General features: G+C 50.8%; 1 protein-coding gene across 3 annotated transcripts in view; it reads left to right on the top strand.

Moving 5' to 3' along the window:
- The window catches only part of flt4 (fms related receptor tyrosine kinase 4), a 238905-nt gene that overhangs the window by 135282 nt on the left and 81967 nt on the right, over nucleotides 1-21656 (top strand). For all 3 annotated transcript variants that reach the window (XM_072590357.1, XM_072590356.1, XM_072590358.1), the window contains exon 4: nucleotides 21119-21249. In XM_072590357.1, the coding sequence (XP_072446458.1) occupies nucleotides 21119-21249 (131 nt within the window). The remainder of the gene's footprint in view (nucleotides 1-21118; nucleotides 21250-21656) is intronic.

Genomic DNA, 21656 nt, shown 5'->3' with positions numbered 1-21656 from the left:
ACGAGGTTTATACATTCTGGGTCTAGTCCAGTGATGTTACTATTATGTCACTGTTAATCATAATCAATTGCTGCTTTTCCCAATTGTAACTGGTACAACGTTATTTGGTGCAGATAAATCTGAAGTGTCACATTTTGCTGACAAGAATGAGGAGCGGTAATACATTCTAACATTGGAAACAGAACAGTACAGCACAGGAACGAACTCTTCGGCCCACGATATTGTGCTGGCCATGGCGCCAAATTTAACTAAGCCCTTCTGCCTGCCCTTGGTCCATATCCCTCCATTCCTTGTATATCCGTGTGCTTATCGAAAAGTCCTTTAAACACACTTCCGTGTTATAATTGTTCTTTCGAGGGAGGTGATGGCCTAGTGCTATCATCACTAAACTATAAATCCAGGAAACCCAGATAATGTTCTAGGGACACAGGTTCAAATCTCACCATGACAGATGGTAGAAATTGAATCCAATTAAAAATGAAGTCTGGAATTAAGAGTCTAATGATGACCATGAATCCATTGTCGGTTGTCAGAAAAGCCCATCTGGTTCAATAATATCCTTTAAGGAAGGAAACTACCATCCTTACCTAGTCTGGCCTACATGTAACTCCAGACCCTCAGCGACGTCATTGACTCTTAACTGCCCTCTGGGGGATTGGGGATGGGCAATAAACGCTGGCCCGGCCAGTGACGCCCTCATCCCGTGAAAGAATTTTTAAAAGTGTTAGAATTCCAAAGTTGAGCATGAACAGAAAGAACCAAATCTGTGATGTTAGCAGGACAATTTGATTGGGCTGTTAGAAAAGCCTTTTACTTTGTCAAGTGAGGCATGGAGTACAATGGCAAGGAAGCTATAAAAATTTGCCATAAATCACTGCAAGGCCTCAAGGTATTGTGAACAATTCTGAGTCTCACACTTTAAGAAGAATGTGGAGGTGACTGACTGAGATAGTAACAAGAGCTGAGCAATGTGGACAGTCTGGAGAAGGTAGGGTTGTGATCTTTAGTAGAAAATGATTTAATTTGATTTCAATCATCTTTCCGAACTACAAAAGATGATGGACACCCCACAAATAATCATTCACACGGGTCTTGATGCATTTTTGCTGAAGTGTCCAATCCTGGAGAGGCAGGTCCCCACACAAATGCTGCACATGTACCTACTAAGTGCCACTGTGGATTGCTATTTCCAGCACAATCCTGTGTTGCCCAAGTTGCTGCAGCCACTGGTTATTGTAGTGGCACATGCCAGTCCACAGGAGGCAGTGCCACCTTCCTCTCGCATCAGCTAGTGGCTCCCAGGTACAATGATCGATGTTTAGGTCCTTCATGTCACACTTGTGAGCTGCCTTGAAGCACAGCTTTGGCTGTCCTCCCATCTGCCTGTCTCCAGCTTCCTGACCATACAGAGAATCCTTGGGTTTGCGATGGTCTTCCATCCTGCAGACATGCTGCAGCTAATGAAATCTCCTCCCCTCCCGCCCAGTTGCCCTCCCTGTTTGAGAAGTGCTAACAAAGCTGGGAGGTCCACCTTTGAAAAGGCCGTCCTGCCAGGAGGTAGCCATATTTCACCTCAGACAACAAAAATGGAAATGTCTGCTGTTCTTTTGTTGGTTGCTGAAGGTCATCCACGTTTCACAGCCTTGAAAACACAGGCCCTTATGAACAGGGTGGTCCTTAAGGTTAGCTTTGTGTTATCCCATTCCAATTTGTGGGTTGACCAAAGATTGGAGCTGCTTTCCGAATGCACGCCTCAAATTCACCATCAAGGCACAGATTGCCATAATGGACCCAAGTGACCAAATTTTACTAACCACTTGCAGGAGGATGTTGTTTAGCATGACTGGGGCAGAGATGCAACAAACTGTCCCATTCGTTTCTTTGATGTGTACAGTGAGGGAGAAAAGTGAGGTGGACCTTATAGAAATTCATAAAATCATGAGGGGCATAGACAAGATGAATATCGAAGGTCTTTTCACCAGGGTGGGGGAGTCTAAAATGAGAGGGCATTGATTTAAGGTGAGAGGGTAAAGATTATAAAGGGGCCTGAGGGGTTCAGGTTGGGAGGTGATGGTCATAGGTCAGTGGGGAGTGCGGAGCAGATAGGTGGGAAGGAAGATGGGACAGGTAAGACAGGTCATGAGGGTGGTGCTGAGTTGGAGGGTTGGATCTGGGATGAGGTGGGGGTGGTGGAGAGATTTGGAAACTCCTATTTTAAGGACCGCAATTTCCCCTCCCATGTGATCAACAATGCCCAACAGTGCATCTCGTCCACTTCCCGCACCTCCGCCCTTGAATCCTACCCTCCAATTGCAACAAGGATGGAATCCCTCTGGTCCTCACCTTCCATTCCCACTAATTTCTGGAAACTTTGCATCATCCTCCCACCATTTCCACCACCTACAAACAGACCCCACCACCAGAGATATATTTCCCTCCCCCACCCTATCTGCATTCTGCAGAGACCATTCCCTCCATGACTCTCTCATTGGATCAACACCCCCCACCAACCCATCTTCCACACCTGGCACCTACCCTTGCTGCTGCAGGAAGCGTAAAACCTGCTCCCAAACCTCCCCCCTCACCTCCATCCAAGGCTGCAAAGGACCTTTGCACATCCAGCGGAGATTTCCCTGCACATGCACCCACCTCATCTGCTGTGTCTGTTGCTCTCGGTATGGTCTCCTCTACATCAGGGAGACAGGACACCAACCCAAGGAACGTTTCACGGGAACATCTCTGGGACACACACACACACCAAACAATCCCACCTCCCTATGACCGACCACTTCAACTCCCCCTCCCACTCCGCCAAGGACATGCAAGTCCTGGGCCTCCTCCAACATCAAATCCAAGCCACCCGACAACTGGAGGAAGAACGTCTCATCTTCTGCCTTGGGACCCTTCAACCACACGGTATCAACATGGACTTCACAGTTTCTGAATCTCCCCTCCCCTCCACCTCATCCCAAATCCAACCCTTCAACTCATCATTGCCCTCTTAAACTGTCCCATCTGTCCATCTTCCTTCCCACCTATCCACTCCACCCTCCCAACCGACCCATCGCTATTAACCCCCATCTCGCATCCACCTATCGCCTTCCCAACTACCTCCCCAGCCCCACCCCCACCCTCCTATGTATCTCTCAGCCCCCTTCCCCCTCCACATTCCTGATGAAGGGCTTATGCCCGAAACGTCGACTCTCCTGCTCCTTGGATGCTGCCTGACCTGTTGTGCTTTTCTAGCGCCACATTTTTTGACAATTGTAGAACTTGCCATGTTGTCTAGAGTGGAGGTAAAAGTCTTCCATGTCCACTGGGAAAATGAAGATCATGAAGTTACTCAACAGATAGAAATCTAGTGCATCACCCTGTTTCCTCCATTCTTCACTCTGAAGATGTCCGAAGTGAAACTGTGCAGTACAGTGCACCTAGTCAAGGAAGGAGCAGGTCAGAATCCGGGATTCTAGTGGACAACCAGTTTTCCCCAAACCTGGTAGAGTTCTGTCCTGTTGACGGTGCTGAATGCTTTAGTGAGACCTTCGAGGGTAAGATAGAGGTATATCCTATTTGCAACTATAAATAACATTTTATAAAACTGTCTCACACCCAGGCACAAGTATTATGGGTTTATTGTATCATTGTATAATTCTTGCCCCGTCACTGTCCAATGACTATTGTCGCAAAGTGTGAGTGTGAGGGGTGGATCAGGCCCAGTCAAAAAGCTGAAAGGGCTTTTGCCCAAAACATTGAGTTTCCTGCTCCTTGATGCTGCTTGACCTACTGTGCTTTTCCAGCACCACCTAATCTTGACCGCGGTCAAATAGCTGCAACTGTTCAGATACCAGAGGGCAATGGTTCATACGCAGTCAAAGAACAAAGAAAATTTACAGCCCAGGAACAGGCCCTTCGGCCCTCCAAACCTGTGCCGATCCAAATCCACTGTCTAAACCTATTGCCCAATTCTGAAGGATCTCCTCCGTCTGCTCTCCATCTACTCATACATCTGTCCAGACGTGCCTTAAATGAATCTCCCGTACCTGCCTCTACTACCTCTGCTGGCAACGCATTCCAGGCACCTACCACCCTCAGTGTAAAGTCAAAGGTCAGAAGGATTACACAGATTTGGGGATGGAGAATAATGTGGGAAGGAGTGATACAGAAAGCAGATTGGTTTAAAATGTGATCAGCAATCGCTTGCATTTATGTCGCCTATTTAAAATGGACGAAGGAGCTTCATGGGAACATTATCAGACAAAATCTGACTCAGAGCCACATTCAGAGACAGTGATGGCCCAAATGATTAGCCAAAGCAGTAAGTGTTAGGAAGCATCTTAAAGGAAATGAGCAAGGTGTCAAGATTTACTGAGGAAATTCCAGGGTCTATCCAGAGGAAGGCAGAGCCACCAATGGAGTGATGAAGGTCAGGAATGTTCAAGAGGCCACAACTGGGAGGGATGCAGCCACCCTGGAGTGTTTCCAGGCTGGAGGAGGTTCCAGGAGTAGGAAGGCTGGTAAGGCCATGAAGGGAGGTAAATTTTAAAAAAGCATGTTTAGAAAACATTTCACATTCATTAACAAATCCATCGGGTGGTGTTAACTGTGTTCTTTTCCGGAAAGAGGAGACAGAAGCTTCAGGCCTTGTGCATAGGTCCAGCCCAGGAAAGTGGGCAGTGACAGAGGGAGTGAACGGGGTGACGGGGGATGGAGGAAGGTGGATTTAAAAAAAGTTCTTCGCCTATCTGTTGAACCTCAGCGTGCAATCCGAATCATGAAAACAAAAGTCACGGGCACAACTGTGCTCAGTCACAGGAAGCTCCAGCCATGTGTTTGTACAAGGAACAGAGCTATGTCCTTGTCAGGGTCCCTGAGGAACCGTTGACGGGATATCGTCCTTCCCCATTTTGTTTACAGAGCTTCACTGTCAAGCTGCAACTTGGATCCTGTACCAAAAGAAGAGAAAGGAAACAGAATGATATTTTCTGCCAGGAGAGGGAAATTGAATCTCGAGTCCAAGAATGGTCTTATTGTATGTTTCCTAAAGTCATTGACAAAACAGATTTTTTTTTGTGTTGTTTGGTACGGTTTGACACAGAGAGCAGACTGCCCCCATGCCTAACAACACGCAACAGAAACTCTCATTTTCTCAGCTGTTTTGTTGCAATCTTATTACTTTTCGAAAATCATTTGGGGAGCGTGACCATTGGTCACCCTCAGTGCCCCGTGCGGTGGGCAGTCATTAGAACTAAATTGTTGGCTTGATGCCAGCTGAATGGCTTGATCGGCCATTTTGGAATAATAACTTAAGTGTCAGTCACATTGGTGAGGGCACAGAGTCACATATAACTCCAGACTGGGGGAGGGGTGGTGGGGGGTGGGGTGGGGGGGTGGGGTGGGGGGGGGGGGGGCGTGGAGGTGTTGAGATGCTGGTCTCCTTCCCTAGAAAACATCCCCAAACCAATTGAGCTTTTTCAAGAATCTGACAGTCTCACGGTCAAATTTGCCTGGACCAACTTTTTTACTTCCAGGTTTCCTTTTCAAAATGGAATCAGATTTTCAAGCTGCCACGAGTTGTAGAATCATAGAGATGTACAGCACGGAAACAGACCCTTCAGTCCAACTCGTCCATGCTGACCAGATGTCCCAACCTAATCTAGTCCCATTTGCCAGCACTTGGCCCATATCCCTCTAAACCCTTCCTTTGCATATACCCATCCAGATGCCTTTTAAATGTTACAATTGTACCAGCCTCCAACACTTCCTCTGGCAGCTCATTCCATACATGCACCATCCTCTGCTTGAAAACGTTGTCCTGTAGCTCCCATTAATATCTTTCCCCTCTCATCTTATACCTATGCCCTCTTGTTGTAGACTCCCTCACCCCAGGGAAAAGGCTTTGTCTACTTACCCTATCCATGTCCCTCATGATTTTATAAACCTTTATAAGGTCAATTGAACCTGTGTCCTCAGCAATCTAAGGTATTTGGGTTTAACTAGGCCTCTGGATTATTCATCAAGTGACAGAACCATAACATGCATCAACCTGCTTATTTGCCTTGTTTCTTACCAATACGCAGAGGGTATGGATTCAAAAATCTCTTAAAGTGCGGGAAAGTTGGAAAGGACTATTGCGAAAAATGTATGGGGCAGCATTGTATTGGACAACCTGCTCTTCACCCAGCTCCCAGTTCAAAGGTCAGGGTAGAACCTGCCCTTGATCCTGACAACCAGGCTCTGAAATGAGTTAATGCTGGGGACAGCATGATCTGCTCTGAGGTGAGACTTTTGCCTCTTTCTCAGGAGGAGGCCCCTGCCCTCGAGAGTTGTTGATTGCCTAGCCGCTCTACAGAACAAGGTCACTGATTGCCAGTGGTGAGGGAAATGAATGGTGATGAGCGGGACTGTGTCATGGGGGAGGGTTAAAGAAGGAATGACAATGGAGTGGGGGAGGCAGTGTCACTCCGATAGACCCGCAAAGGAAGTTCCCCATCTTCCTTGCCTGACCCCAATCCATGCAACTCACTGGATTGGCTCCCCCATCTCTGCCATCTCCCCAACCTGGGTAAATACTGGTGGAGGTAGGATGAGGCCATTGAGTGAACATTTAAAGGGCTCAACAAGCCCAAGGGTAGATAATCTGCCCAATGCCTGCTCCACACCCCATTAAGTTTCTGGAAGGCTGGGGGAAAGGCACCCACTGGATTTCACAGGCCCCTCCATGCCTCCAAACCCAGAGGCAGAAGGATGTTATGGTTTTGAAAGAATGCAGAACACATGTACTGGAGTGGGTCCAGGGGGTTGAGGAGCTTCGCTGATGTGGAGAGAAAGGAGAACGTGACATCTTAACTGCGTGGAACGAGAGAAGCAAATAAAGAGATTTGACAAAAGATTCAAAATCATGAAAAGTTTTGAGACAGAGACTTCTTGGACAACTGTTTTCAGTTCTGAAAGGATCACCAAGACAGATTTAGAAAGACCAGCAAAAGAATCAGACAAAACATGGGGGAAAAAGATTAGCTCAGGACACTGTTGTGATCTGGAATGCACTGTTTGTGAGAGGTCATTGGGTGTAGATTGAATTGAAACTGTTGAAGAGATTGGATAAATATTGAAGGAAATGTGATCACAGGGCACTGGGGAAAGAGCAAACAACTGACATTAACTTTCAGACAGGTACAATCCATCCTCTTCCTTCAGCATTCTTCAGAATCTTTCCCATTTGACCTTCCCAGGTCCTCTGCACTGTACAACTCCCTGTTCTCATCTCCTCCCTACTGCCTCTGTTATCCCTTCAGACAGAGGGATTCTTTGTGTCTGTCAGTACCTTTAAACATAGGAGAAAACCAAGAATGACAGGGCACACATATGAGGTGATTTACGAAAGAAGCAAATGTGATGTGAGAAAAAAACAATTCCTTCGTCCAGTGAGTAATTTGGGTCTGGAATGCATTCCTGGGAATACAGTGGAGGTAGTTTCAATCGAGACACTCAAGAGGGCATCAGACGATTATCTAACTGGAAGCAATGTTTCAGCCAATGGGGGAAAGGAAGGAGAATGGCATCAGGTTCTAACCCTCAATCGGACTAAACTGCACAGTCAGGCTTTGGAGATTTCGTGAGAATAAAAATGAATGAATGGATCAAAAGCATCAACAATTGGGCTTTAAAGGCCGAGGACGGAAAATTGCGGGGGGTGGGGGGTGGGGGGGGGGAGGGGGGGGGGATCGTGGAGGAGATTGGGGAGGGGGTGAGGAGGAGAATGTGGAGGGAGTGAGGACGAGATGGTGGAGGGGGTGAGGAGGTGAATGTGGAGGGGGTGAGGAGGGGATTGCGGAGGGGGTGAGGAGGAGATTGTAGAGGGAGTGAGGAGGGGATTGCGGAGGGGGTAAGGAGGAGATTGTGGAGGGAGTGAGGAGGAGAATATGGAGGGGGTGAGGAGGGGATTGTGGAGGGGGTCAGGAGGGGATTGTGGAGGGAGTGAGGAGGAGAATGTGGAGGGAGTGAAGAGGGGATTGTGGAGGGTGTGAGGAGCAAATTGCGGAGGGAGTGAGGAGGAAATTGTGAAGGGAGTGAGGTGGAGATTGCGGAGGGAGTGAGGGGGAGATTACAGAGGGGGTGAGGAGGGGATTGCGGAGGGAGTGAGGAGGAGATTGTGGAGGGAGTGAGGAGGAGATTGTGGAGGGGGTGAGGAGGGAATTGTGGAGGGAGTGAGGAGGGGATTGTGGAGGTTGTGAGGAGGAGATTGGGAAGGGGGTGAGGAGGGAATTGCGGAAGGGGTGAGAGGGGATTGTGGAGGTGGTGAGGAAGAGATTGTGGAGGGAGTGAGGAGGGGATTGTGGAGGTGGTGAGAGGGGATTGTGGAGGGAGTGAGGAGGAGATTGGGAAGGGGGTGAGGAGGGGATTGTGGAGGGGGTGAGGAGGAGAATGTGGAGGGAGTGAGGAGGAGATTGTGGAGGGAGTGAGGAGGAGATTGTGGAGGGACTGGGAGGGATTGTGGAGGGGATCAGGAGGGGATTGTGGAGGGAGTGAGAAAGAGATTGTGGAGTGAGTGAGGAGGAGATTGTGGAGGGACTGAGGGGGGGATTGTGGAGGGGGTCAGGAGGGGATTATGGAGGGAGTGAGAAAGAGATTGTGGAGGGAGTGAGGAGGAGATTGTGGAGAGAGTGAAGAGGGGATTCTAGAGGGAGTGAGGAGCAAATTGCGGAGGGAGTGAGGAGGAAATTGTGAAGGGAGTGAGGTGGAGATTGCGGAGGGAGTGACGGGGAGATTGCAGAGGGGGTGAGGAGGGGATTGCGAAGGGAGTGAGGAGGAGATTGTGGAGGGAGTGAGGAGGAGATTGAGGAGGGAGTGTGGAGGACGTTGTGGATGGGGTGAGGAGGGGATTGCGGTGGGGGTGAGGAGGAGATTGTGGAGGGTGTGAGGAGGTGAAAGTGGAGGGGGTGAGGAGGGGAATGTGGAGGGGGTGAGGAGGAGATTGTGGAGGGGGTGAGGAGGAGATTGTGGAGGGAGTGAGGAGGGGATTGTGGAGGGGGTGAGGAGGAGATTGTGGAGGGGGTGAGGAGGAGATTGTGGAGGGGGTGAGGAGGAGATTGTGGAGGGAGTGAGGAGGGGATTGTGGAGGGGGTGAGGAGGAGAATGTGGAGGGGGTGATGAGGAGATTGTGGAGGGAGTGAGGAGGGGTTTGTGGAGGGGGAGAGGAGGAGATTGTGGAGGGAGTGAGGAGGGGTTTGTGGAGGGGGAGAGGAGGAGATTGTGGAGGGAGTGAGGAGGGGTTTGTGGAGGGGGAGAGGAGGAGATTGTGGAGGGAGTGAGGAGGGGTTTGTGGAGGGGGAGAGGAGGAGATTGTGGAGGGGCGAAGAGGAGTTTTGGAGGGAGGGAGGCAGAGGTTGTGGAGGTGTGAGGAGGAGATTGTTGAGGGGATGAGGAGGAGACTGTGGAGGGTGTGAGGAGGGGATTGAGGTGGGGGAAAGGAGGGGACTGGGAATGGGTTGACGTGGGGTTCGCGGATGGGTTGAGGAGTGGATTGTGGAGGGGGTGAGGAGGAGACTGTGGAGGGTGTGAGCGGTAGATTGTGGGTGGAGTGAGGAGGGAATGTGGAGTGGGTGAGGAGGAGATTGTGCAGGGGATGAGGAGGGGATTGCAGAGGGAGTGAGGAGGAGATTGGGAAAGGGGCGAGGGCGATATTGTGGAGGGAGTGATGAGGGGATTGCGGAGGGAGTAGGAAGTAGATTGTGGAGGGGGTGAGGGGGAGATTTAGAGCGAGGGAGGAGGAGATTGCGGAGGGGGTGAGAAGGGAATGCAGAGGGTGTGAGGGGGAGATTGTGGAGGGGGTGAGGAGGGAATTGTGGAGGGAGTGAGGAGGGGATTGTGGAGGGTGTGAGGAGGGGACTGTGGAGGGTGTGAGGAGGAGATTGTGGAGGGTGTGAGGAGTGGATTGTGGAGAGGGTGAGGAGGGGATTGTGGAGGGAGTGAGGGGGAGATTGTAGAGGGAGTGAGGAGGAGATTGTGGAGGGAGTGAGGAGGAGATTGTGGAGGGAGTGAGGAGGAGATTGTGGAGGGAGTTAGGGGGAGATTGTAGAGGGAGTGAGGAGGGGTTGTGGAGGGGGTGAGGAGGAGATTGTGGAGGGAGTGAGGAGGAGATTGTGGAGGGAGTGAGGAGGAGATTGTGGAGGGAGTGAGGAGGAGTGAGGAGGAGATTGTGGAGGGACTGGGAGGGATTGTGGAGGGGGTCAGGAGGGAATTGTGGAGGGAGTGAGGAGGAGATTGGGAAGGGGGTGAGGAGGGGATTGTGGAGGTGGTGAGGAAGAGATTGTGGAGGGAGTAAGGAGGGGATTGTGGAGGGAGTGAGGAGGAGATTGTGGAGGGGGTGAGGAGGAGATTGGGAAGGGGGTGAGGAGGGGATTGCGGTGGGGGTGAGGAGAAGAATGTGGAGGGGGTGAGGAGGGGATTGTGGAGGGGTGAGGAGGGGATTGTGGAGGGGTGAGGAGGGGATTGTGGAGGGAGTGAGAAAGAGATTGTGGAGGGACTGGGAGGGATTGTGGAGGGGGTCAGGAGGGGATTGTGGAGGGAGTGAGAAAGAGATTGTGGAGGGGGTGAGGAGGGGATTGTGGAGGGAGTGAAGAGGAGAATGTGGAGGGGGTGAGGAGGAGATTGTGGAGGGAGTGAGGAGGAGATTGTGGAGGGAGTGAGAAAGAGATTGTGGAGGGAGTGTGAAAGAGATTGTGGAGTGAGTGAGGAGGAGATTGTGGAGGGACTGGGAGGGATTGTGGAGGGGGTCAGGAGGGGATTGTGGAGGGAGTGAGAAAGAGATTGTGGAGGGAGTGAGGAGGAGATTGTGGAGGGTGTGAGGAGGAGATTGTGGAGAGAGTGAAGAGGGGATTCTAGAGGGAGTGAGGAGCAAATTGCGGAGGGAGTGAGGAGGAAATTGTGAAGGGAGTGAGGTGGAGATTGCGGAGGGAGTGAGGGGGAGATTGCAGAGGGGGTGAGGAGGGGATTGCGGAGGGAGTGAGGAGGAGATTGTGGAGGGAGTGAGGAGGAGATTGTGGAGGGGGTGAGGAGGGGAAGTGGAGGGGGTGAGGAGGGGAATGTGCAGGCGGTGAGGAGGAGATTGTGGCAGGAGTGAGAAGGAGACTGTAGAGGGGATGAGGAGGAGACTGTGGAGGGTGATGAGCGGGACTGTGTCATGGGGGAGGGTTAAAGAAGGAATGACAATGGAGTGGGGGAGGCAGTGTCACTCCGATAGACCCGCAAAGGAAGTTCCCCATCTTCCTTGCCTGACCCCAATCCATGCAACTCACTGGATTGGCTCCCCCATCTCTGCCATCTCCCCAACCTGGGTAAATACTGGTGGAGGTAGGATGAGGCCATTGAGTGAACATTTAAAGGGCTCAACAAGCCCAAGGGTAGATAATCTGCCCAATGCCTGCTCCACACCCCATTAAGTTTCTGGAAGGCTGGGGGAAAGGCACCCACTGGATTTCACAGGCCCCTCCATGCCTCCAAACCCAGAGGCAGAAGGATGTTATGGTTTTGAAAGAATGCAGAACACATGTACTGGAGTGGGTCCAGGGGGTTGAGGAGCTTCGCTGATGTGGAGAGAAAGGAGAACGTGACATCTTAACTGCGTGGAACGAGAGAAGCAAATAAAGAGATTTGACAAAAGATTCAAAATCATGAAAAGTTTTGAGACAGAGACTTCTTGGACAACTGTTTTCAGTTCTGAAAGGATCACCAAGACAGATTTAGAAAGACTGGCAAAAGAATCAGACAAAACATGGGGGAAAAAGATTAGCTCAGGACACTGTTGTGATCTGGAATGCACTGTTTGTGAGAGGTCATTGGGTGTAGATTGAATTGAAACTGTTGAAGAGATTGGATAAATATTGAAGGAAATGTGATCACAGGGCACTGGGGAAAGAGCAAACAACTGACATTAACTTTCAGACAGGTACAATCCATCCTCTTCCTTCAGCATTCTTCAGAATCTTTCCCATTTGACCTTCCCAGGTCCTCTGCACTGTACAACTCCCTGTTCTCATCTCCTCCCTACTGCCTCTGTTATCCCTTCAGACAGAGGGATTCTTTGTGTCTGTCAGTACCTTTAAACATAGGAGAAAACCAAGAATGACAGGGCACACATATGAGGTGATTTACGAAAGAAGCAAATGTGATGTGAGAAAAAAAACAATTCCTTCGTTCAGTGAGTAATTTGGGTCTGGAATGCATTCCTGGGAATACAGTGGAGGTAGTTTCAATCGAGACACTCAAGAGGGCATCAGATGATTATCTAACTGGAAGCAATGTTTCAGCCAATGGGGGAAAGGAAGGAGAATGGCATCAGGTTCTAACCCTCATTCGGACTAAACGGCACAGTCAGGCTTCGGAGATTTCGTGAGAATAAAAATGAGTGAATGGATCAAAAGCATCAACAATTGGGCTTTAAAGGCCAAGGATGGAAAATTGCGGGGAGGGGGGGGAACGTGGAGGAGATTGGGGAGGGGGTGAGGAGGAGAATGTGGAGGGAGTGAGGAGGGGATTGTGGAGGGAGTGAGGAGGAGAATGTGGAGGGACTGAGGAGGGGATTGCAGAGGGGGTGAGGAGGAGATTGTAGAGGGGGTGAGGAGGAGATTGTAGAGGGAGTGAGGAGAAGATTGTGGAGTGAGTGAGAAGGGGATTGTGGAGGGAGTGAGGAGGGGATTGCGGAGGGGGTAAGGAGGAGATTGTGGAGGGAGTGAGGAGGAGAATATGGAGGGGGTGAGGAGGGGATTGTGGAGGGGGTGAGGAGAGTTTGGAGGGAGTGTGGAGGAGATTGTAGAGGGGGTGTGGGGTAGATTGTGGAGGGAGTGAGGAGGAGATTGTGGAGGGAGTGAGCATGAGATTGTGGAGGGAGTGAGGAGGAGATTGTGGAGTGAGTGAGGAGGAGATTGTGGAGTGAGTGAGGAGGAGATTGTGGAGTGAGTGAGGAGGAGATTGTGGAGTGAGTGAGGAGGAGATTGTGGAGGGAGTGAGGAGGAGATTGTGGAGGGAGTGAGGAGGAGATTGTGGAGGGGGTGAGGAGGAGATTGTGGAGGGAGGGAGGGGGGATTGGGGAGGGGGTGAGGAGGGGATTGTGGAGGGAGTGAGAAAGAGATTGTGGAGGGTGTGAGGAGGAGATTGTGGAGGGTGTGAGGAGGAGATTGTGGAGGGGGTGAGGAGGGGATTGTGGAGGGGTGAGGAGAAGATTGTGGAGTGAGTGAGGAGGAGATTGAGGAGGGGGTGAGCAGGAGATTGTGGAGGGTGTGAGGAGGGGATTGTGGAGGGAGTAGGAAGTAGATTGTGGAGGGGGTGAGGGGGAGATTTAGAGGGAGGGAGGAGGAGATTGCGGAGGGGGTGAGAAGGGATTGCAGAGGGTGTGAGGGGGAGATTATGGAGGGGGTGAGCAGGAGATTGTGGAGGGTGTGAGGAGGGGATTGTGGAGGGTGTGAGGAGGGGACTGTGGAGGGGTGTGGAGGATATTGTGGAGGGTGTGAGGAGGGGATTGTGGATGGAGTAGGAAGTAGATTGTGGAGGGGGTGAGGGGGAGATTTAGAGGGAGGTAGGGGGCGATTGCGGAGGGGGTGAGAAGGGATTACAGAGGGTATGAGGGGGAGATTATGGAGGGGGTGAGGAGGAGATTGCGGAGGGGGGAGGGGGAGATTGTGGGGGGAGTGAGGAGGGGACTGGGGAGGGGGGAGGGGGAGATTGTGGGGGGAGTGAGGAGGGGACTGGGGAGGCGGTGAGGAGGGGACTGGGGAGGCGGTGAGGAGGTGATTGTGGAGGCGGTGAGGAGGGGATTGTGGAGGCGGTGAGGAGGGGATTGCGGAGGGAGTGAGGGGAAATTGTGGAGGGTGTGAGGAGTAGAATATGGAGGGAGTGAGGAGGGGACTGTGGAGGGAGTGAGGGGGAGATTTGGAGGGAGGGAGGAGGAGATTGTGGAGGGAGTGAGGAGTAGATTGTGGAGGGAGTGATGAGGAGAATGTGGAGGGGCTGAGGAGGAGAGAGAGGAGGGAATGAGGAGGAGATTGTGGAGGTGGTGAGGAACATATTGAGGGGGTGAGGTGGAGATTGAGGAGTGAGTGAGAAGGGGATTGTGGAGGGGGTGAGGATGAGATTGTGGAGGGAGTGAGGAGGAGAATGGGAAGGGGGTGAGGAGGGGATTGCGTAGGGAGTGAGGAGGGGATTGCGTAGGGAGGAGGACGTAGATTGTGGAGGGGGTGAACGGGAGATTTGGAAGGAGTGAGGAGGAGATTGTGGAGGGGGTGAGGAGGGAATGTGGAGGGAGTGAGGGGAGATTTAGAGGGAGTGAGGAGGAGACTGTGGACAGGGTGAGGAGGGGATTGCAGAGGGGTGAGGAGTGGACTGAGGAGGGGGAATGGTGGGGATTAGGAAGGGGGTGTGGAGGGGTTCTCGGAGGTGTTGAGGAGGGGTTTGCAGAGGGGGTGAGGAGGGGATTGTGGACCGTGTGAGGGGAGATTGTGGAGGGGGTGAGGAGGGTATTGCAGAGGGGGTGAGGAGAAGTTTGGGAAGGGGTGAGGAGGGAATTGTGGAGGGAGTGAGGAGGGGATTGTGGAGGGAGTGAGGAGGGGAATGTGGAGGGGGTGAGGAAGGGATTGTGGAGGGGGTGAGGAGGGGATTGTGGAGGGGGTGAGGAGGGGATTGTGGAGGGAGTGAGGAAGGGATTGTGGAGGGGGTGAGGAGGGGATTGTGGAGGGGGTGAGGAAAGGATTGTGGAGGGGGTGAGGAGGGGATTGTGGAGGGGGTGAGGAAGAGATTGTGGAGGGGGTGAGGAAGGGATTGTGGAGGGGGTGAGGAGGGGATTGTGGAGGGGGTGAGGAAGAGATTGTGGAGGGGGTGAGGAGGGGATTGTGGAGGGTGTGAGGAAGGGATTGTGGAGGGGATGAGGAGGAGATTTTGAGGGAGTGAGGAGGCAATTGTGGAGGGGCTAAGGAGGGGGATTGTGGAGGGGTGAGGAAGAGATTGTGGAGGGGGCGAGGAGGGGATTGTGGAGGGGGTGAGAAGGGGATTGTGAAGGGAGTGAGGAGGGGATTGTGAAGGGAGTGAGGAGGGGATTGTGGAGGGGGTGAGGAGGAGATTGTGGAGGGGGCGAGGAGGGGATTGTGGAGGGGGTGAGGAGGGGATTGTGGAGGGGATGAGGAGGAGATTGCGGAGGGGATGAGGAGGGGTTTGTGGAGGGTGAGAGGAAGGGTTTGTGGAGGGGGTGAAGAGGGGATTGAGGAGGGTGTGGGGAAGTAATTGTGGAGGGGTGAGGAGGGGAATGTGGAGGGGGTGAGGAGGGGATTGTGGAGGGGGTGAGGAGGAGATTGTGGAGGGTGAGAGGAAGGGTTTGTGGAGGGGGTGAAGAGGGGAATGTGGAGGGGGTGAGGAGGAGATTGTGGAGTGAGTGAGGAGGAGATTGTGGAGTGAGTGAGGAGGAGATTGTGGAGGGAGTGAGGAGGAGATTGTGGAGTGAGTGAGGAGGAGATTGTGGAGGGAGTGAGGAGGAGATTGTGGAGGGAGTGAGGAGGAGATTGTGGAGGGGGTGAGGAGGAGATTGTGGAGGGAGGGAGGGGGGATTGGGGAGGGGGTGAGGAGGGGATTGTGGAGGGAGTGAGAAAGAGATTGTGGAGGGTGTGAGGAGGAGATTGTGGAGGGTGTGAGGAGGAGATTGTGGAGGGGGTGAGGAGGGGATTGTGGAGGGGTGAGGAGAAGATTGTGGAGTGAGTGAGGAGGAGATTGAGGAGGGGGTGAGCAGGAGATTGTGGAGGGTGTGAGGAGGGGATTGTGGAGGGAGTAGGAAGTAGATTGTGGAGGGGGTGAGGGGGAGATTTAGAGGGAGGGAGGAGGAGATTGCGGAGGGGGTGAGGAGGGGTTTGTGGAGGGTGAGAGGAAGGGTTTGTGGAGGGGGTGAAGAGGGGATTGAGGAGGGTGTGGGGAAGTAATTGTGGAGGGGTGAGGAGGGGAATGTGGAGGGGGTGAGGAGGGGATTGTGGAGGGGGTGAGGAGGAGATTGTGGAGGGTGAGAGGAAGGGTTTGTGGAGGGGGTGAAGAGGGGAATGTGGAGGGGGTGAGGAGGGGATTGTGGAGGGGGTGAGGAGGGGAATGTGGAGGGGGTGAGGAGGGGAATGTGGAGGGGGTGAGGAGGGGAATGTGGAGGAGGTGAGGAGGGGAATGTGGAGGGGGTGAGGAGGGGATTGTGGAGGGTGAGAGGAAGGGTTTGTGGAGGGGGTGAAGAGGGGAATGTGGAGGGGGTGAGGAGGGGATTGTGGAGGGGGTGAGGAGGGGAATGTGGAGGGGGTGAGGAGGGGAATGTGGAGGGTGAGAGGAAGGGTTTGTGGAGGGGGTGAAGAGGGGAATGTGGAGGGGGTGAGGAGGGGATTGTGGAGGGGGTGAGGAGGGGAATGTGGAGGGGGTGAGGAGGGGAATGTGGAGGAGGTGAGGAGGGGAATGTGGAGGGGGTGAGGAGGGGATTGTGGAGGGGGTGAGGAGGGGATTGTGGAGGGGGTGAGGAGGGGATTGTGGAGGGGGTGAGGAGGGGAATGTGGAGGAGGTGAGGAGGGGATTGTGGAGGGGGTGAGGAATGCCAAATGTTTGAGGTATTCGGTCCATTTGGAGAAGGAAAGGAGAGGGTGAACTGGCTGCTGACTCTAACACAGTGAAGCTGTAAAGAGGTGGAACAAACAAACTTAGTTTAGGAGTGTTTCGATATTGGCATTATCCTTCTTTTAAAATGTGTTTGAAATCCAAGCTCAGTTGAATATGACCAAACCTACATTTTATAAAGCGCCTTGAATATAGTGTACAATTGGATTCTTTATTGAAGGTGGAGGTGCCAGTGTTGGACTGCAATCCACAAGGTCAGAAGTCACGCAATCCCAGTTATAGTCCAACAGGTTCATTTGGAATCACAAGCTTTCAGAGAATAGCCCCTTCCTCAAGGGTTTCCCCTGAAACATGGACTGCTCCCCCTCCTGGTGCTGCCTGGCTTGCTGGGTTCTCCCAGCCTCCTGCCTGTCTATTTCAGATTCCAACAACTGCAGCTTTTATTTGTCTCGCGCTGATGAAGGGGCTATACTCCGAAAGCTTGTGATTTCAAATAAACCTGTTGGACTATAACCTGGTGTCGTGTGACTTCTGACTTTACTGAAGGAAAACTCTAAATACATTGGAGATCATTCAGAGGTTTACTGGATTGATACCAGGAATGCGTAGGTTGTCTTAAGAGGATTGGTTGGATAAGCCAGTCTTGTTTTCACTGGAGTTTTTCAGGTTTGATCGGGGATGGCTTGATCGAACTGTATAGGATCCTGTAAAGTTTTGCCAAGCCGTTTCTGGAAACAGTGATGACCCCTGCACGTGAATCCTGAATTAGTGAGCACTGTTTTTGAAATTTTGGACAAAGACAGAAATTGCTGGAAAAGCTCAGCAGGTCTGGCAGCATCTGTGGAAAGAAATCAGAGTTAACATTTCGCGTCCAGTGACCCTTCCTCCAGCAGTCAATTTGCAATTTTCTGCTGCAATTCACTGCTGGAGGTTATAGTAGGAAATAGCACCTTAACCCCCCCCACCCCATCCCACTCTTTAACAAGCACCTATCTCAGCACACGTTACTTATTGCAGTAAAAATTAAATTTTCACTTTGATTCAAATCACCAAGTGTATGCACCTATCCACTATCTTCTCTCAGGTGAAGTCTCCCTCAAACTGACCATGCGAACTTACTGACCATGTGTTATACAATTTGTTTTGTTGTATTGACCTGTCTTGCGTCACTTTATCGTTTAATCTGCTGCTACAGTAGTCACTCCCTATTCAGGCCCCTGTTAAAGGCTACATTCAAACAAGGAGTTTCGGTGCTTGATGGATGGTTACCACTGTCAGTATGGTGGTGTCACTGGCCTGGGAATCTAGGGATAAGGCGAAAGTGGGTACTGCAGATGCTGGAGATTAGAGTCAAGATGAGAGTGGTGCTGGAAAAGCACAGCAGGTCAGGCAGCATCTGAGGAGCAGGAAAATCAACATTTCAGGCATAAGCCCTTCATCGGATTCCAGAAAAGTCGATTTTCCTGCTCCTTGGATGCTGCTTGACCTGCTGTGCTTTTCTAGCACCACTCTAATCCTGGGAATCTAAGGGTCCCAGGTTCTGAAGAATATTCATATTCCTGCCAGTGAAACGTTCAGTTAATAAAAGAACCTGAAACGTAAAGCTAATCCTAGTGATGGTCACGATGAAAATATCACCATCTGTCATAAAAACCTGGTTCACTCATGATCTTTAGGAACGGAAATCAGCTCTCCTTACCCAGTCTGGTGTATATGAGTGACTCCAGATCCACACTAATGTGACTGATTTCTAACCTCTCTTTGTACACCCAGTTTGTGCCACTGCAGGCTGCCCTTGAAATGGCTTCAGGGGTAGAGAGTGCCACACATCCCCTTCTGGAATGTGCCTTTGCAAAGGACGTCTAAAGAGAGAAAGAGAGAGAGAGAGAGAGAGAGAGAGACAAAGAGAGAGAGCGATATAGAGAGAGACAGTGAGACACAGAGAGAGACAGAGACAGAGAGAGACAGAGAGAGTGACAAAGAGAGAGAGACACACACACACACAGAGAGAGACAGAGAGACACAGAGAGAGACAGAGAGAGTGACAAACAGAGAGAGAGAGAGAGAGAGAGAAAGAGACAAAGACAGAGAGACAGATAGAGAGAGAGTGAGGTGCTGTGATTTTTGTTGAGGTTCGTCTCCATGACTCTTTGCTGTATGGTCTGTTCTCCGGGATGCATACCGAGATGAACATCGACTGGAGAACCTGGATTAGTGGTGCTGGAAGAACACAGCAGTTCAGGCAGCATCCAAGTAGCTATAAAATCGACGTTTCGGGCAAAAGCCCTTCATCAGGAATGGGGGCAGGGAGCCTCCAGAGTGGAGAGATAAATGGAGGGGGGGGTGGGGGGGCTGGGGAGAAGGTAGCAAAGAGTACAATACATGAATGGGGGTGGGGATGGAGGTGATGGGTCAGAGAGGAGGGTGGAGTGGATAGGTGGGAAGGGAGATTGGCAGGTAGGGCCGGCCATGAGGATTATGCTGAGCTGGAAGTTTGGAACTGGGGTAAGGTGGGGGAAGGGGAAATGAGGGTAATGAGGAAACACCTGCTGTGCTTTTCCAGCACCAATCTAATCTAGACTCTGGTTTCCAGCATCTGCAGTCCTCACTTTTGCCTGGCACATTCCGAGGTCCAGGGCTACGTGCTGAGGGATGCACTAAAGCGTAGGGCAGCTGCTGCCAAGGCGCAGTGGGGAAGGACCACGTCTGAGGTCTTCCTGCTGTTAAAAGGGGGTCCATTGAGTTAGTGGACCATCCTCATGCCTTGAATACATGTAAATATATTCTTGTACACGAAGAAATGCCTTTGGTTTGTTTGCTAGATAGATAAACTCTAATGTTTATTTGCTTCTTCATGTGCAACTGCACAGAAGAGAACTGCTTTAGGGACTATGCATATAGAAGTATTTTTGTGAACAAAGTATATTTTTGAAATAAAGAACAGTGATTGACTCTCAACTGCCTCTTTGAAATGACTCAAGCAAGTAATGAGGGATGAGCAACAAATACTGACCTTGCTAGGGATGCCCACATTCCATGCAAGAATAAAGGAGCTGCCAGTCTTACTGGGTGGCTTAATTTACCGAAAATCTGTTTGTTCTGGGTCGGAACACACACTAAAACTGAAATAAAGTACTGCAGGTGGCAGAATTCTGAAATAAAATAGTTGTGTTCCAAAGTGGAGAAATAGTAGACTCAAAATGTTAATTCCCTTTCTCACTCCAGAGATGCTGCCAAACCTGCTGAGTTTTCCAGAACTTTCTGTTCTTTTTACTTAAATCTAAAATTGAACTTGGAAAAGGATTTACTAATAGAATTTCCCATTTGAACCAAATCCCCAGATTATGCCCACATGCTCTCTGTCTCACTCAGGTGCTGTCTCCCTCTCTATGCTCCTTACTGCAAGAGTTAGCATAACCCAGATTTCGAGAAGGGAGGGCTAGGCGCTACATCAGATGCACCTTTCATTGGGCTGTTATTGGACCCAGAGATGTGATTAACAAGCCCACAGACCGTATCAAACACCCAAGCTGGACAAAGAACTGGAAATCCTCAGAATTTTCAGGAGGTTGTAGCTCAACACACTCCAAGCTCCCTGACTGCTCTAGTCCTAAGGTCAGGATAGGAAGTTCTTCCAGCAACATTGTCCTGAGGTGTTAATTTGACATTGTCACCCCTGATTCCTCAAAGCCTGTCCACCATCTACAAGGCACAAGTCAGGAGTGTGATGGAACACTCCCCACTTTTGCTTGGGTGGGTGCAGCTCCAAAAACACTCAATAAGCTTGACATCATCCAGGACAAGATTAGAGTGGTGCTGGAAAAGCACAGCAGGTCAGGCAGCATCCAAGGAGCAGGAAAATCGACGTTTCAGGCAGGAGCCCTTCATCAGGAATGAGGCCTTGACTCTGATCTCCAGCATCTGCAGTCCTCACTTTCACCTAGTTGATATCATCCAGGACAAAGCAGTCCGCTTGACCACACCCACAAGCATCCACACCCACCACTATCGATGCTCAGTAGCACCAGTATGTACTGTCTACAAGATGCACTGCAGAAATTCACCAAAAATCCTTTGCACTTTCCAAAGCAATGACCCCTTACATCTCGATGGAAAAGGACAGCAGACACATGGGAACATTGCAACTTGCAGGTCCCCTTCCAAACCAATCGCCATCCTGAATTGGAAATATATCACCATTCCTTTCCTGCATCAAAATCTTGATATGGAGGTGGGTCAATATCCTGGAATTCCTTTCCGAATGGCATTGTGGTTCTACCTAGAGCACATGGATGTAATGGTTCAAGAAGGCAGCTCACCATGACCTTCTCAAGGGAAACTAGGGACAGGCAATAAATGCTGGCGACACCCACACACTATGAGTTAATTAATCAAACATGTTAAGGTTTAAAGGCAGAGTCAGGAATGGAAGGGGCTCAGGAGTTGAGTCTAGTCCATTGTTTTGTTGTGCAACATGTAACTGCTCCTTCATTATTTTCAGATTTCCAGAATCCATTTGTCAACACATCGCCCAATGGTACCCAAATCTCACCCGTGCTGATTGTAAACAGCCCGAGAGTTACTGTGCCGTGCCCTGTGTCCATTCCATTTCTCAACGTCACACTGCGATTGGTGAGTCACTTTACTGGCATGTACAGTATTCGTCACAGGAATTCCTTTTATGGTTTTCATCCAATTGTAATTTGCATTTGTATCACACCTTTGATGTCATGAAAACAGCCAAGACATTTCACAGGACTTTATTGAAGACAATAGTTAGACACACATAGTAGGAAAGATAATGGAATCCTGTTTCAAAGGTTCAGGACTCAAATCATTTAGAATTGCGATTGGAAGAAATTCCGTCACTGAGAGATCTGACTCTTTGGAATTCCTTACACCAGGCAGCTCAGTTACTGGGTATGTTCAATACAGATATGTTGGCCACAATTTATACAGATGATTTGGACAAGGGAGTTGGAAATAAAATTTCAAGACTTGAGAATGATGCTAAATTGTATGCATGATGTGGATATTTG

Source organism: Chiloscyllium punctatum, chromosome 20 (genome assembly GCF_047496795.1).
Source record: "Chiloscyllium punctatum isolate Juve2018m chromosome 20, sChiPun1.3, whole genome shotgun sequence".
In the NCBI taxonomy this organism is placed as follows: Eukaryota; Metazoa; Chordata; class Chondrichthyes; order Orectolobiformes; family Hemiscylliidae; genus Chiloscyllium; species Chiloscyllium punctatum.
Note: the sequence above shows the minus strand (reverse complement) of the source record. Positions and strands in the feature narration are given on the sequence as shown.